The following is a 17,658-nucleotide window of genomic DNA, read 5'->3' as shown; positions in this document are numbered from 1 at the left end:
TGGCTGCTTATAACATAAACATTTATATAAACATAAAATGTATATAAAATGAAACAGAATATCCATACATCACTTCAGCAAAAGAAATAGTAGCTGACATATACTGAAGAGTTCTGTGACTAAGTAATTTATATGTTATCTCATTTTGTAACCTCTTTTTAGGTTCTGTTATTTTTCTGACTATATAGTCAAGAAACTGAAGCCTCAAATCTTATGTGAATTACATAACTTTTAAGTGGTGAATAACAGAGGAGTCAGGTTCTGAGGCCCTCCATCCCTAACCAACAGTCTTGCCTCTTCAAAGTGTATAACTGATTCAACCAAACAAGTAATCAAACAGTGTCAGGCATTGTGAGAGGAACTTGAGATAGAGCTGTAAACATACATGCTGGTCCTTGCCTTTGAGAAACCCACACTTGTTTGGATTCAAGCAAGTAAACACCCATTTAAAATAGTGGAGTTACAAGGGGAAATGTAGGATGCAAGGTAAGCCCACAGCAGGGGCTCTTGTCAAAGTTAGTCAGAAAACATAGCTTAGAGGAAGATAAACTCTTCAGGCTCTATGGGAGCTTGCCAATTATGTGGGGGAGGGAACAGAGTTCCAGGCAGAGGCAACTGCAACTATAAAGGTCTTGGGGCAACTCATATAAGTCTAGTTCAAAGGAATAGAAGAATCCCTAATCCCGTGTGTGTGTGTGTGTGTGTGTGGCCGGGGTTATGTAGAAAATATTAAAAGATGAACTTAGGTCATTAGAGGACAGAGTATAAATGGCTTTGATATCATGTTAAAGATTCTGGAGTTTATGTAAGAGCAATGGAAAGTTACCAAAAGACCTTAGCAGGCAAGAATTATATTTATAGCGGCCCCAGTGGCCGTTGAAAATGGCGACTGTCGCCGAGCTGAAGGCTGTTTTAAAGGACACTTTGGAAAAAAGGGGGGTACTAGGGCATTTAAAAGCAAGGATCCGAGCTGAAGTTTTCAGTGCCCTAGATGATGATCGTGAACCCCGACCAACGTTGTCTCATGAAAACCTTCTAATTAACGAATTAATTCGGGAGTATTTGGAATTCAACAAATGTAAGTATATGGCATCGGTCCTCACAGCAGAATCTGGTCAACCTGCAGTTCCACTGGACAGACAGTTTCTCGTCCGTGAACTAAATGCCTTTGAAGAGTCAAAGGACAGCAAAATACCTCTTTTATATGGAATTTTGGCTCATTTCTTGCATGGAACTAAGGACGGTGTCCCAAACACCTTTCTGAAAGAGTCTTCACTTCAGCCTTCAAACCCAAATCTTGTCAGACAGAAGAAGGCCGATGGGTGACCACCAGGAAAGGAGAGGGGTGAAGGCACCAACACTGAGGCTGTCCCCCTTTCTCAAGCCGTGAAGAGATGACACTTCGATGCAGAATATCTTTTATCTTAAAATTGTGTGTATTAAGTAACTTATTTATCATTCCAGAGTTACCATTTTGTAGAAATTTGAGTTTCTGCAAAATACTTGACCCCTCGTGTTTTACTGCATTTGTGAATAAAAGCTAACTCTGTCATCTAGCTTATTGGATGTGACTGGAAAGAAGGTGCATGGTTTTTACGAAGTAGTTTAAAGGTCCAGAAGTTCATGAAAAAGGCAAGGGCTTTTAGAACTTTGCACCTTCTTCTAAAAAAAGTTCCACGCCTTTATCCACATGTTCTGCTCCTTGACATGCACATTAATTAAATTTCCTTCAGTTGGAATCATGTGAACTTGTAGGAAAATTCATTCATGACTTAAAGAATATTAAAACCAAAACTAATTTCCTGTACAGTTTAATTTTTCTTAAAGGACCTATTTTTCAGAAAACCACTCATGATTCAGCTTAAATGTCTGAATTACTACCTAAAGTTAAATTTGTAAATAGATAACCAAGTACTTTTTCTTTCCTTAGTCCATTTTGGCTTCCGCTGGAAAATTTAATTAAAAGGTAGAGGGGGAAATAATTCTTTTAACATGCTATAAGTAAAACAAAGAGTTTATTTTGTTTTATTAAGAATGTAAAATAAGGGGGGCTGGGTTTGTGGCTCAGTGGTAGAGCGCTCACCTAGCACGGGCGGGACCCGGGTTCGATCCTCAGCAGCACATAAAAATAAAGGCATTGTGTTGTGTCCATCTACACCTAAAAATATATATATTAAAAAAAAAAGAATGTAAAATAAGGGGCTGGGGTTGTGGCTTAGTGACTGAGCCCTTGCCTCATGTGTGTGAGGCACAGGGTTTGATCCTCAGCATCACATGAAATAAATAAATAAATGCAAAGATACTGTGTCCACCTACAACTAAAAAAAGAACGTGAAATGACATGAAGTGACAGGCTTTAGGGAAATACCAGAAGGAGCTTTCCCTAGAGGCACTGTTGAAGCCCCGCGTGGCCCAGGTCGGCTGAGGGACGCGGGCCTTCCTGCGCGGGCTCTGGAAGTCATTTTGAATGTCCGTGTGTCTCCAGAAGCCCCTTTGATCATTGCTAAGGAAGTCTGGTGATGTGGAGTTTCACTAAGACAGCTCTCAGGGTAGCCTGCTCCTGGTGCAGAGTCGTGGGGCACTGGAACTCAGAGCACCTGGACATGACGGTCTAGCCGCGTGCTTCCCACGGGAGAGTCTGAGGGCTGTGGCTGGCGCTGCTGTCACCCTCCTTGGGGTGCTGGGTATGTGCTAACTTTGAAAATGACAGAAACCTTTGATTTTATATTTGATGATGTTAATTGTATTTACTCCTTACAGATTAAGAATTTTTATCTAAACACAAATCACCATTGTTTTTCATTTTTATTTTGTTGTGTTTGGGCTGGAGCTTGGGGCCCCAGGCTTAATAGGCAGGTGCTCTACCACTGAGCTACCCAGCCCATCAGAAACTACTAATGAAACCCCTTGAAACTATATTTTATAAGTCAAAAGATTTTGAGAGCTGGGCGCAGTGGCTCATGCCTGTCATCCCAGTGGCTTGGGAGGCTGAGGCAGGAGGATCTTGAGTTCAAAGCCAGCCTCAGCAACAGCAAAGTTCTAAGCAACTCAGTGAGACCCTGTCTCTAAATGAAATACAAAATAGGGCTGGGGATGGGGCTCAGTGGTCGAGTGCCCCTGAGTTCAATCCCTGGTACCCCCCCAAAAAAAAGATTTTGAGAGCCCTGTTTGTGGGTTAAAATTATATCTGTAGATGCAGAGTCATGTAAGGGCCCATTTTCACTTTTAAATCTGTAATGTCTGATTACAATTATGAATTCCATTGTATCATATGTGGGAATATAAAGATCTGACTTTTCCCAGCAGTCTTGGTTCACATCCAAGTTGTTGTCACTAAGTTTACCTCAGGAATTGCAATCATGTAGATTAAGGAAAAATGCTGGAGTTGATGATTTTGGATATTTTGGAAAAACTATCATAATGAAAGCTGACCAGAACTGTCACCGGTGTTGTAGCCTTCTGCTACAACACAACTCCTGTGCCTGGGCAACTTTTATACTTTCAATATATCATTTAATTAAAAAAAATTTTAAGCAAAAAAAAAAAAAAGAATTATATTTATAGTATTGTACTTTGCTTTCTGATGGCTTTTGCAGTATTCTTGTAAGAATGAAAAATTTCTAACATTAATGATTACATTGTGTTAAACCTGACATGATTATGGATTATGCACCTGAAAAGAACTTTCTGGATTAGTTGGCATTCTTCATCCATTTGTAAACACAAAGACTAACAGATGAGGTACATGTATTTAACAGGATACATTTTCCTGAAGGTCCCTTTGTTTTTACCCTCATCAGTAGTTTAGTGCATAGACCAAATTTCAGTTATTTGTTCACAAACTTAGGGTATTTTTTGGTAGTGCCACATGTTATAGGAATGAATAAATGTGAGTGTCAAAGAAGTATAATTTTTCCTGTGAAATTTGATACTAAATGTGTGGGGAAAATTTTAAATTTTGTTGTTGTTTTGGGTACCAGGAATTGAACTCCAGGGCAACTGACCACTGAGCCATATCCCAACCCTATATTGTATTTTATTTAGAGACAGGGTCTCATTGAGTTGCTTAGCACATCACTTTTGCTGAGGCTGGCTTTGAACTCATGATCCTCCTACCTCAACCTCCTAAATGTGTGCCACCATGCCCAGCAAAATTGTAAATGTTTAGGGAAAATAAATGAACTTCAAGGGACATGGCACTCAATTTTTTTTTTTTTTTTTTTGTCAAGCGTCCTCTTCCCACTTAGGCTAAAACTGCAAATGAGAGGGAAGCATTACGATTGTGTTTTATGGCTTCTAGAATGGGGTTAGATACTCAGAGAAATTCTTGGCCCTACATCAAAATACTGGTGAATGAATAGGTTTACTTATTTTAAGGTAAAATAAGAGGTTTAAGATACATTCAACATATTGATTTTTATGTATCTCAACCAATTATTTTAATGTTTTGAGTGCATCAGATAATATGAGTTTTGTTCACTGTATAGACATTAAGCCTCAACCACATGAGTAATGGGGCATTTAAAGAGCATTTAAATACTTTTGACTGACAAAAGTATTATCTCTTTAAGTAGTCCATCACTTTGAGAATTTTTAAAAATATTTATTTTTCAGTTTTAGGTGGACACAATATCTTCATTTTAAAAAAGTTTTATGTGGTTCTGGGGATCAAACCCAGTGCCTCATGCATGCTAGATAAATGCTCCTCCACTGAGCCACCACCCAAGCCCTACACATTGAGAATTTGAGGTCCACCCTCTACTAGGGGCTGTGCTTCAATGGCTTTATCCCCCAATAAGGCTGCTAAAATATGAGAATGACTTCACCATCACAATCCTGCCAGCATTCCTTTCCTTACCACCACCACTCAAGTTTTGGGAGCCATTTCTATTTCTCCCTTTCTTTTTTCCAGGTGCAGAGTTAACTTGGAAAAGAATGCAACAAAAACAGCTTGATGAGACTAAGGAAGACTTGCTGCATTCAGCTAGAAGCACCCTCTGTGGATAGCTCCTGCTCAGACAAGAGGCAAAGCTGTGACAGGAGTGTTCAGTTTGAGGGGCTTCACTTTGTCATCTACTTTCCAAATCATATTTGACCCACATAGTTTATTTTTTATCCACTAAAAAAAATTAATACAAGCTCATGACAGAAGTTTCAAACAGTGCAAAAAGGTGAAGTCACATACACTTAGTGTAACTTTGGGCAAGACACGGAGCCTCTATGGTCTTCAGTGTTTCCATCTGCTAAATAATGAGAGTTAATTTGAAGAGCTTCTCTGAGGATATAATGATATAATGTATGTAATGTGCCTATTGTTGTTATTAATTTACTTCATAGTTATATAGGCATTATTTTCATACCCTTAACCAAAAAAATTAATAATAATTTTCCACTACTGAGAATTCTGTTGTTTTCCAGCAAGCTGGAAATATTAGGAGGGACACACATAAGAATGATATAGGGTCAAAAAAAAAAAAAAAAAAAAAGCCCATCTGCCAATCAGCTGAATTGGCTGTGATGGTAAATGGAATGATGTCCCAGACAGATATCCCACAGGTATTACAAATACAAGAAAACTGAACTATTTTGTGGTCTGTACCACCAGCCAAGCTTGGTAATACCTTAAGCAGTCACCCAAGATTTCAATCTGGCAACTTGGGTATCATAATAGACCCCTGTTCCCTCCATCTACCCAAATTGGCTACCCTGTTAATACCGCCGTATCATCTCTTTCATTCCTTTCCTCTCCTTTTCAGTCTCACAGGTCCTCCTCCTGGGGTTTTGTTAGCCTGCTCTCCTTCAATCTGTCCTCCTCGAATCCATCTTCCATATGATAGCAAAGTAATCCTTCTAAAATGCAAGAATGGTAGTGATTATCTTCCCTGTTTAAGATCTTTCATAGTCACCTGCAATGTAAATTTTAACTCCCTTATAAAGTATCCATGGTAATTATAGGAGTTAATGTAAAGTACTTGAACAGTGCCCGATACAGTTAGTACTATGGAAGTATAGAAGTTTGCTATTATTCTTAATGACATGGTCTCCCCTCTCCTTTTCAATTTAAAACAGTCCTCTGTTAGAATCAAGGCTCCATGTTTTTCCATGTACACCGTACTATTATACACCTCTGGGCGCCCAAGCTCTCGCTCTAGCATATTCTCTCTCTCTCTCTCACTCACTCACACACACACACACACACACACACACAATACAATTTCACTTTTAGATGACCTGGTTGCTCCTATCTGTGTGGAACTCTTTTTTTTGGGGTGGGGGTGGGGGCAGGAACCGCAAGATAACATCTAGTTAAGTAAGAAGACCAAGACACTGCAGAACCTTTTTTTTTTTTTTTTTTGCAGGGGAGGGTGGGCTACTTAACATTGAGCTACATTCACAGCCCTTTTTATTTTAAGACAGGTTTGTGTAGCGTCATTAAGTTGCTGAGGCTGGCCTCAAACTTGCCATCTTACCTCATCCTCCTGAGTTGCTATCTCAGGAGGCTGAGGATTACAGGAGAGCCTGGTTCATCATCTTCTTTACATCCTGCCTTTCCCAGTGTTTCATAACCCTCTTCCATACGTTAGTTAATTTCTTCCAATTCTGTGCAACCTCTGAATGTTGCCATGTTTCTTCAATTGCAACTAGTACATTAGCTCATGTTTTGTTGATAAGTTGCTCTCCCCTAACAGGTGAACTCTTAGAAGGCAGGGATTTTATTTTACTTATTTCAAACACCTGACTAAATGATGGTACATAGTAAGCACCTAGTTAAGTATTTGGTTAAGATACCTTTTTTGAGCAAATGAAAAGTGTAGGTTACAATTAGGAAAAAAAGAAATTAGGAATATTTTATGAAGTAGAAAGAAATTCTCGCTCAGGCGGGAAAAGGAAGTTTATTAAAATCCGTGGAACCTCAAGATAACTTCTAGTTAGGTAAGAAGACCTTGACGCCGCTGAACCTACTTGGTGAAGGGACCTAGGCTTTGGGATCCGCTGATGCCTTGTTAAGTGTTAAATGAAGGTAATCTACGTGCCACCTCTTTTTGACTTTGAGGTCAGGTGTGAGCAATTTTATTCCACTTTCTGGAAAATTTCCCGCCGCATCGGTATGGATTAAAGGGTCTTCTAGCCCCCAGAAGTCTCGCCTTATTGTCTCCATTCAGGGCACGACCCCAGCATCATCACTGCGGAAGCTCGGTGGCAGGCGGGCGCGGGGCCGCGGGTACTGGTTAGCCCCTCCCGGCGGGTCACGTGCGCGAAGATGCTGACGCCCCCCCCTCCGCCCCCCGCCGTCCCCTCCGCCCCCCGCCGTCCCCTCCGCCCCCTCCGCCTCCCGGGCCTCCTCCTCCTCCTCCTGGTGAGGGTGTGCGAGGCAGACGGCGCGAGGGGGAGCGAGAGAGCGAGCGAGCGAGCGATCGGGCGGGCGCTGCCGGGAGCCCGCAGCCCTGGCGCCGGCCGCCGACCAGATCCCCGCAATATGCCTCCGCGGCCCTCTGGCTCTCGGCCATGGCAAGACTCTGCCGGCGCGTCCCTTGCACCCTGCTTCTCGGCCTGGCTGCGGTGCTGCTAAAGGCACAGCTGGTCCCCGCGGCCGCCAGAGCCGAACTCAGCCGCTCGGACCTCAGCCTCATTCAACAACAGCAGCAGCAGCAGCAGCAGCAAAAGCAGCGGGAGGAGGCTGAGGAGGAGAAGCCAGAGGTGCCCGGGGCATCTTCTACCTTGACCATTCCAGGTAGGTGCTGGCAGTCCCGGCCTGCCTTTCCATCTTGACAAGCGGTCTCATCTGGCCTCGCTGGCTTCCTTGCCCCTTCCCTAGCCAGAACACATCCCTTAGCCTGTCCTTATCCATCCCCATCCTTCCCGACCTCCCCAGACTGCCTGTCCACCCTTTGGTCCATTGCTCGGCGCCGGAAATCTGCTCATTGGGGATGAGCTTTCTGGGAAGCGCAGAGCGCTGCAGTGGGTTGGGAGGGGTCGGGGTGGGCTACTGCTTCGACTGATCTTTTTCTTTTCCCTCCCCTCTTACCGAATTCCTCTCTCCGCTCTGGGAATGATTGTGTATACATACACAGTTTTCAGATCTCTTTAGCATGTTTTTTTTCTCCCTCTATCCATTTTCTCTTAGATACCGAGAAATCTTGCCATATACACCCACATACCCCTTTTCGCCGTTTCTCCTTGCCTGCTATATTTAAATTTTGAGCTGGAGAAGGAAATCTTGATTTATTTCTCTCTCTCCTTATCCCAGGAAGGGTTTAAGGCAGTTTGAAAAAAAAAAAATGTCTCCAATACAATAAGATGAAATAAAAATGAAACAGGAGTTTGTAACTAAAGGGAAAGGAGAGTGGGAACAGATAAGATAGTCTGGAACAATATTAGTGCAGCACAAGCCTGCCCCCAGAGAGGGGAATCTCTTTACTTGTTAGTAGAACTTAAATGAGGCAGATTCTTGACACATCCAGTGAGGGTGAAGAAATAGGGGTGCAGTGTATGTGGCTGTAACAGACTCCCAGTTGCAGCCTGCAACTCCCCCATTGAATCTCCACTGGTAAGCTAAAAGCTGGATTATCCATTTAAATAGCCTTTACCCAGCCCCCAACCCAGTTCCCTTCCTAGCTATAGATGTAGCCTGCTTTTTTGGAAAGGGAAAAAGCCATCAATTTTCTGGCTAGTGGGCTTAGGTTTTGCAAAACCAAAGTGAACTATATCATAACGTGTATTTTTGTTTTAAAATCCTGCCGAGTAACATCATACAAGATGCTGGAAATGAAATTCTAGAGTGGATTCAGCATCTTATTTTGTATTGCTTGCTCATCATCAAAGAGCAGTACTCAGGCATGCCAGCTGCGATTCATGACATAGCCAGGATGATTTAATTTATGGAAGTGCTTTGAGCATAGGATGAAATCACCAAAGTGTGCAGGAAAGCATGTGTTTCTGACACCCTCTTAAACCAATTAATAACACTCAAGCTCAACTGAAAGAATTGAAAGGTGTTCAGTGTTTGTTGGTTTTCCTAACCAGCTTTTAGTACCCAAAAGTGATAATAACATGGTGTGGGCGAGGCTGCTGTTAGACATGCTAAACCAAGGAAATTGGAGATAGTGATTGAGTGTCTTCATTACAGGAGGGATTTTATAAATAACTATGAAACAGAAGTCTTGGAGAGTGTTAATGGGTTTCATGGTTTGCAATATATTTATTTCAATTTATCTTTCAGGAATATAAGTTAAGTGGGTTTTCACTACAACATTATATGTATGTTGTGATGAGAGCTATGAATAATAGCAGTATGAACATTTTGAATCCAGTATGAAAATAAAATATTGATTTTTTTTCTGATCCTTTGAGAGAGATTTTTTAAAAATCAGCTAGCAGTCTTTGTTTTATTTACCTACTACACTAATTGACATAAGGAACCACTGTCTAATAGGTCAAACTAGAACCTGAAAAACAGCATATGCCTCTTATTTCTTCCTCAAAAACTCCAATCCCCTGACAAGTGCAAATGAGAGCAATTCAGTTGATTGCTGTTTGAGTTATTGGAATGTGGTGTCGAATAATGAAACAGCGTATTAATAAGTGAAGTTAACATACCCCTCTGAATACGTTATGGTCTCTTCTCGTTCCTCATTTCAACCTTTGTTCCCCTCCTGTCTGTTCTCATACAGAACATCATCTTCTGAAAAGCATTAAATAGGATCATTTCTGCTTAAAATCCTCCAATCTACTCACAATCTCTCTCACGCTAGATGCCCAGATCTAAAAATGGCCTAGAGTGGTCTGAATCCTGAGTTGCCCTCTTTTTCCCACTCCCACAGTGCTTTCCCAGTTCATTCCACTGTAGCCACACTGGCTCCATGTCTCTTAAGTTTGCAAAATGGTTCAGGTGCCTGGAATTCTGGAACTTCACATTCTTCTCAAGTATCACTGTAACTGAGAAGGCTTTCCTGGCCAGGTATGGTAATCTGCATATCCTTCGGACCTTACCCTGATTATTCTGTTCTCCTGGGTACTTAACCTCAGCCCTTCTTATCAGCCTGTCTCCCATTACTTGAATGTTAGCTCTATATGGCATAGACTTTTTTCACTGCTGTTAAGAGCATTTGGTATGCAGACATTTAATGGTTTGCTGGATGGATGAATATGCTGGCACCAATGAACACTTTTACTTTCTGAGTATTTTCTAAATATTTAACTTCTTGTAAACTTTCTTATTAATTATTTTGCTAAATTCCAATAAAAACAAACAAAAATTTGTAGTAGAGGTGATAAAGTATATAAATTTTGGGTGCTTAATTATACCTAATTTCAACGTTTATTTTATGCTGTCTATAGAGAATTAATTGACACTGATAATTGAGACCTCTTACTAGGTCCTGTCATGAAGATTCTTTACCGAGGTGCACTTAATATCCTCTTATTACCAAGGAGGGTATTAACGTATTATACCTTTAAACACCTGTGCTTGAGCCTGAGTTTATCCTTTGCCTCTGTGTGGTGCTTCTGATTTTATGGACATGTCAGATGAAAGCTATAGAATTTTTCTCAGGCAAAGCTTAGAAGTACTTAGAAAACTAAGACACATTCCCTGATTGGTACTTGTCCATAGTAGAGAAATTGATCATCTGCCTTGGTTAATGTTCTGTGGACTTCGTTATTCTGAAAATTCATGTCTATAACTTGTAAAAACAAACATTGTCTTCAGAGAATAGTGAGAATAAAGAAATATTGAGACTGGGATCTTTTAAATCATTTGTTTGTTCCAGCATATCTAGCAGCTTTGATTTCTCCATCTGTGCCATATTTGCTAGAAATAAGTAAGTTAGGGTCTAGAGAAGAATTAATTTGGGGGCTGGTGGTAGCTGAGACAACCATAGTATTTTCACTCTGATGGTCCATTAGATGGGAGGCATGCTAGGAGTTGGGGTGAGGGAAGCTGGAGAAAATAATGAGCTACATTTAAAATTCTCCACATGAAGCATAGGACACAGGGGATCTCCATAGATCTTTAGGAATGCCTTCTGCATACAAAAATTCTTGGGGCTGGGGTTGTGGCTCAGTAGTAGTGCACTCGTCCGGCATGTGTGAGGCACTGGTTTCGATCCTCCGCACCGCATAAAAATAAATAAAATAAAGGTATTGTTTCCATCTACAACTAAAAAAAATTTTAAAAAATTCTTGGTAAGTATATTTGTGTGGTATAAAATTTTTTGATTGTGTATTTTAGTGATGTATATTTTTAAACTTTATTTATAGAAAACAAAAGGAATAGCATAATAAAAGACTACACCTGGGCTGGAGATGTGGTTCAAGCGGTAGCGCGCTCGCCTGGCATGTGTGCGGCCCAGGTTCAATCCTCAGCACCACATATAAAGAAAGATGTTGTGTCCGCCGAAAACTAAAAAATAAATATTAAAATTCACTCTCTCTCTCTAAAAAAAAAAAAATGACTACACCTGTCACTGTTTTAACAATGATTGATTAAAAATTTGCCATGTTATTTCACCCACATCTCTACCTATTTCTACTACATGAATTTTTTTTTGAGGTAAAATATAATTTCCTTAACTACACATTAATTAATACCTTAACTACACATTTTCAACAATGACGATTCCCAGGTAACCATCACTCCATTAAGATATATATATATTTGGGGCTGGGGTTGTGGTTGGGGTTGTGGTTCAAAGATGGAGCACTTGCCTGGCATGTGTGAGGACCTGGGTTCGATCTTCAGCACCACATAAAAAATAAGTAAATAAGATAAAGGTATTGTGTCCAACTACAACTAAAAAATAAATATTAAAAAAAGATACATACATTTACGTCACCCAGAAGTTTCCACAAGTTCCTTCCTAGGCAGTTTCTGCTTCTCACCTGATGTTCTGATTGTTTTCATCAGAGATTAACTTTGCATTTTCTAGAACTTCAAAAAATGGAATTAGATGGCATGTTATCTTTTGTATCCAGCTCTTCTTCACATAGCATGATTTTCATGGATTTCATTCACTAGAACACATTCAGTAGTTTCTTTTTACTCTCAGGTAGTATTCCATCCTATGAATCACCATAGTTGTTGCTTATTGCTTCCTTTGTTATGGGTGTTTGTGTTGTCTCCAGCCTTAGCTATTGTAAGTGAAGCTGCTGTATTCTTATACAGGTCTGTATGTGGACATGTTTTTGTATCTTGTGGATAAAAGCCTAGGAGTGGAATTGCTTGGCCAAGTGGTATACTTTTGAAGTTTAAAAGGATTTCCCCCCATATTCCATGTAGGTGGGACCTGTGTCACTAAATAAAATTAATTAAAAATAATGAAGTCTAATACACAGACTTAAAATATAATTTAAAAAAATTCAAAATTAACTTTAAATTAATGTTTCATACTAACTTTAATATAGAATATTGCTGTATGGTTTTAAAAATATTTATTTTTTAAGAAGTAGTTGGACACAATACCTTTATTTTGTTTATTTTTATATGGTGCTAAAGATAGAACCCAGGGCCTTGCATATGCTAGACAAGAGCTCTAACACTGAGCCACAATCCCAGCCCCTTGATGTATGGTTTTAAAAAGTAACTTGATTTAAACTTTTTAAATTTATTTGAGAATTTAAAAAAAAAAATTGTTTTATTTATTTTTATGTGGTGCTAAGGATCAAACCCAGTACTCCACACATGCTAGGCAAACACTCTGCCACTGAACTACAGCCCCAGCTCCTATTTGAAAAATTTTATTGTGTACATTTAAGGTATGTAATGTGATGTCTTGATATAAGGAGATAATTACTACATTCAATAAATTAATGTATCTATCCTTACCACATAGTTAGCCTTTTCTTTCCTTTTCTCCCTACTCTTTGTAAATTCCCAGGATACAATACAATATTATAATGTTGCATTTCTGGACCTACTCCCCCTACATGTCTGCAACTTTGTACCCATGTCCTGCATCTTATCATTTCGTTCTGCCCCTGATAACCACTATTTTATTCCCTATTTAAATCTCCCACCTATGCAAATATTTGTTTATCTTTTTTTCTCTTTAAGGAACTTGAAAACCAATAGGAAAAGTGGGATTAGACATTGACTGTTCTATTTTAAAAGTACTCATGCTGTGAAGGTCATATTCCCAGATGGGTAATATGATTTCTTTCCAGGATTTTAACAAAGAAAAGGAGCAATTTTTTTGTGTTGATTACAGGTTGAATTTAAGTCCAATTTGTTTTAGTGGTGGTTTTATAATGTTTTTAATATGACTGAACAGAAACTGTACTAAATATTTTTATGAAACAAAACTCTGCCCCCAAGTATATAAATATTGAACTTGACTCCCTTTCAAAGTTCTGTCTGACTAGGTTAGCTGCAATGTTTAGTCATTCATTTACTTGGCTTAGTGTAATGTTTCTTAATTTCCATTTTCCAAATTGCTCTAGCTGGGAGATCAGTGCTATATTTTCCACCTGTAATTGGTGTGCGTTAGAATACTTACCTGGAAGAGTATAAACCGTGAGAGCTATGTGTTCATGTGTGGTAGTGAAATGGAAGCTTAAGAAAACAGCTTCTGTTTGCTTTGAAGATTCTGTTTGGAGATGCCTTTTTAATTGACCTTTTGTGTAAGCACAGTCCACATGTCTGAGCCATATCGGGTTTCTGTGCCTTTTCAATTCTTTTTCTTTTATGACTATCCATATCATAATCACTAGATTGCTTTCTTAAATACTTCTTGGTGATGTCTGTGAATATAAAGGATAGTTCACTTGGGCATAAAACGAGTGAGTGATTCTGATTGCCATTTCATGTAGGGCAGTGGATTTGAGGGAAATAGTAATCAGTTTCCATCATTGCTAACATGTCAAATACACCTCGATGACCTAATGAGCCAAGACTGTATTGTGCTTCAGTAATGGATCATGACTCTTGAAACCTTGAGTTCGACGTCAAAGTTCTCCATATTAAGGTTCTGTCTTGCACAGAAGATAAGATTTAAAATTAACTTGATTTATAAGTAATTTCTATTTAATATGCTTCTTAATCAGGTTTCTATGTCACATCCCTTTAGGGAATAATTTAACATTTAAATAAACATTTACAAGTATTATCAATTATTGTACTTTTCAGTAAAGAAATATTATTTATAAAATATTTTTAATTCACTGGTTAGTTCTGCTGAAATTTAGAACACTTACCTGGCTAGGCAAATTAAAATTCATATCTTTGGACTCAAATGCTTATGGAGTTTAAAAGGTGACAATTTGACCAGGTGGAAGCTGATAGTCACGTGCCTTATACTGCCAGGCTTCTGGCTTCCATCTGAGTTATATGCTTTAGGGATATTATAGAACTCCATATCTTTTGGCCTTTCTAAAACGTTATTCCCATCTACAGACTCCTCTGCTTTTTAAAAATAGGAATGTGACAGAAACAGAAACAGATGGTTTGATAGAAGGTTTATTTTTCCTAATGTGTTAATTATAACCAGAAGGTGAATAGAGACTGCAGAGGTCTTGGATGTTGTGAATCACTGGATTCTGTAACCCATTCCACACTTGCCTGCTCCCCTATATTTGGGGAAAGGATAGAAATTAAGGGACGTCACAATGCGGCTCAGAATAGTTAAGTGGATTACATTTCCTCAAAAACTTACACATTGATACTAGTCTTTCACATTTGTGCTAGTGGGGTTTGTTTATAAATGAGCTGAGACAAGTTTACCAAATGAATATCCATTTACTGTCAAAATGAAATAGGAGACCGTTCTTTTTGTGTAAGGGAAAGATGTCAACAAGAATAATGAATGTAGTAGAATTTATTTAATTATTTAAGTAGAACAAACCATCCACAGTTCAGTGACAAGAGCATGTTGTGAAACAGATTATGGTTAATTAAATTTGTGTACCTGAAGTTAAAATCTTGTCACCTTATTTATATTTCAACAAACTGGTATTTTAAAAAATAATTACATTGAAAGATAAATAGTGTCATGTCACATTGTAAGTACTTCTCAGAGTTTATTTTATGATATATTTGTACTGTTACGTTCTAGAGGTTTACCAAGAATGTTGTGATTTGAACGTCTCCAAATTTAAATGAGCCTTTATATTAGTTAAGTTTGTCGTCATAATTATGAGAAAAATATTTTATGGTAAGGTATGAGATAACATATCTGATCTAATGCTGCTTACAATGAAGCAATGTCCAAATTATAAAATATGTAATCATTTTTAAACAAAAGTGTTCATTTTGAAGGTTCTGCTGCCATCTATGCTTTATGATAAGCCTTCTTGAACTTTAGGAACTAGAATGAGATGGAAATTGCCTTCTCCTAAATGCTTTCCTCTGGCAATGTTTGAAAAGTGTGTGATGAAAGCCACCACATATCCTTGAAAGAAATTGGTGTTGCCTGGCAGTTACAAAGTCTGATAGAATTTAGTTAAGGATAATTTGATGGTTTCCTTTGTAGCAAGTATGGTGGAGAATGAGCTTTTTCATAATCTCAAACTTTCATTACTGCCTGATTCAAGTTTGTGAACCAAAAGAATGGGTCTTTAAAAAATTGCTTCTGGAGGGGATCCAACATGGCGGCCGGCAAGGAAGCAGCACTTTCAGTATCTCCACATTAACCGGATCAGAAACACCCATTAAAACAGCTACATTCTACCTACTGAGGAACTTCTAGCAAAATTCCGCTGAAAGGAGACCTGCCAGGAAGCAGTAAGTTATATTAGAGGTGACAGTTGGCCCCAGACAAGTGAATCTTGGCCGGCCGCGGGCGCAGAGGTCCAATCCTGCAGCCACCGCCCAACCGGCTCTGCAAGCGGCCACCGGCGGCCCGGGGCAGTGAGAAGGGTCCACGCCTGGCCCAGGAGACGGCTCCCGCCATCCTGGCTCTCCTGGCGGCCCCGCTCGCTCGGTGATCGGCCACCCCGCCCGCCCGGCTCTTAGCCACGAGGCCACTGCCTACCGGGTTCTACAAGCGGCCCCCGTCGGCCGGCGCGCCGAGAAGGGTCCCCGCCTGGCCGGGCAAACGGCCCCGCCCACCCGGCAAACGCCACCCCCCCACCCGCCCTCCCGGCTCCATTGGCGGCCCCGCCCCCGGCCAGCGCAGGCTCGGCTCTGCAGGCGGCCCTGGCGGCCCGCGCAGCGAGAAGGATCCCTGCTTGGCCTGGCAAACGGCCTGTGCCCTCCCGGCGCTGCTAACGCCCCGCCCACCCGGCAAACGGGGCCCCCGCCCTCCGGGCTCTGCTGGCACCCCGCCCGCGGCCACCACCCCAGGCTCTGCAGTCGGCCCCCAGCGGCCCTGCGCTTCGAGAAGGGTCCCTGCCCGGCAGACGGCCTGTGCCCTCCAAGCTCTGCTAACGGCCCCGCCCCCACTGCGAACGGCCCCACCCACCAGGCAAACGGCTCCCCCCCTGAGACTGCGTGAAGGAAATCTAACCAAGCCTTTATGAAATAGCGAACTGGGAACTAAAACCAGAGATTGGGTCAGACCAGAGACAAGCCAGTTCCACCCCTCCCTTCGGACACTCCAGCAAGGAGGCAGGGGCCCGCCATTGCAGAGAGGGGAAGTCACCAAAGTTCGGCCAAAGAGATTCCTTCCCAGCGGAATCTACTTTGGCAGGTGTGTGACTCCCACCCGCATCAGATACAAACAACCGGGAAACTTCAAAATCTCTCCGTGGGCGTGACTGTAAGGGCCAAGGGACTCCCGACCCCCAACTCCCAATACTGCCAGTGACGTGGGCGTGACTGTAGGGGCGGAGGGAAGCAGAGAAGACTCCCCACCCCCAACTCCCCCAACCGCCAACTGAGAGGGCGTGACAGTAGGGGCGGAGGGAAACAGAGGACACTCCAGACCCCCAACTCCTCCTACTGCTAGCGGAGTGGTCGTGATTGTAGGGGCTGAGGGAAGCAGATGGGATCCTCGACCCCCAACTCCCATTACCACCAGTGGCGACACCAATGGTCTTAGCCGCCAGACTCCGAAGGTGTGCCCACCAAAGGGGTCAGGAAAAATTAAACTATTGACTCCCAGAACACAGCTCCACAGCACTGGGGCTTAGATGAATGACAGAGAGAGTGCTCAGTCATTAGGGAAATAGAGCACCCAGAGGTGCTGAAAGTGTAACCAAATCCTTGGAGAACCTCCTCCGGTGCACAGGACCTGGCTGGCTGGCAGGAGGAAGGGGAGGAGGGGCCGTAGAAGTGAAACGGCTCTGGACCAACAGGATTGAGAGACTCCCAGGAGCCGCCTTACAGGGATTGCTGTTGACACATTGAGGGCAAATCTCAGCCTGGAGGGCACAGCTTTGCCTACGGGAAGAGAAGAAAATGGATCTCTAAGACCTAATTTTATTTCTTATTTTATTTTATCTTTTCTCTCCCTTTTTCCCTCTTTCTCTCCCCTTCCAAGTTTTATTGTTCTTTCCATTCTCCTCTATGCTATCTAACTCCCCCTCCTTCTTACTTTTCAAGAGCACCTTCCTTTCCCTTCCCCCCAACTTTCATCCCAAGCATTACGTCCTCCATTTCGTGTAACTGTCTAAATGCAAACAGGTGAATGTTTCGAGGCTGTCTATAGTGCTCCTAAATACCTAGCTACTACCAACACCCTGATCCAATTGACGGTTAGCATCCCCCTTCAGTAGAGCAATCTT

The 17,658-nt window shown here is 41.4% G+C and overlaps 2 protein-coding genes across 2 annotated transcripts in view; both read left to right on the top strand.

Annotated features, from left to right (window-relative positions):
- The first annotated feature begins 877 nt into the window (after positions 1–877).
- On the top strand, positions 878–2,298 carry LOC114099626 (centrosomal protein 20-like). Its single transcript, XM_034635932.2, has one exon. It carries the CDS (start codon positions 883–885, stop codon positions 1,324–1,326), a length of 444 nt encoding a protein of 147 aa, XP_034491823.2. The 5' UTR covers positions 878–882; the 3' UTR covers positions 1,327–2,298.
- A 5,208-nt stretch (positions 2,299–7,506) lies between these two features.
- Fam171b (family with sequence similarity 171 member B) overlaps positions 7,507–17,658 on the top strand; it is a 68,512-nt gene continuing 58,360 nt past the window's right edge. The window contains exon 1 of the mRNA XM_027943939.2: positions 7,507–7,732. Within this exon, the coding sequence (XP_027799740.1) occupies positions 7,507–7,732 (226 nt within the window). The remainder of the gene's footprint in view (positions 7,733–17,658) is intronic.

Source organism: Marmota flaviventris, chromosome 11, assembly GCF_047511675.1.
Source record: "Marmota flaviventris isolate mMarFla1 chromosome 11, mMarFla1.hap1, whole genome shotgun sequence".
NCBI lineage: Eukaryota > Metazoa > Chordata > Mammalia > Rodentia > Sciuridae > Marmota > Marmota flaviventris.
Note: the sequence above shows the minus strand (reverse complement) of the source record. Positions and strands in the feature narration are given on the sequence as shown.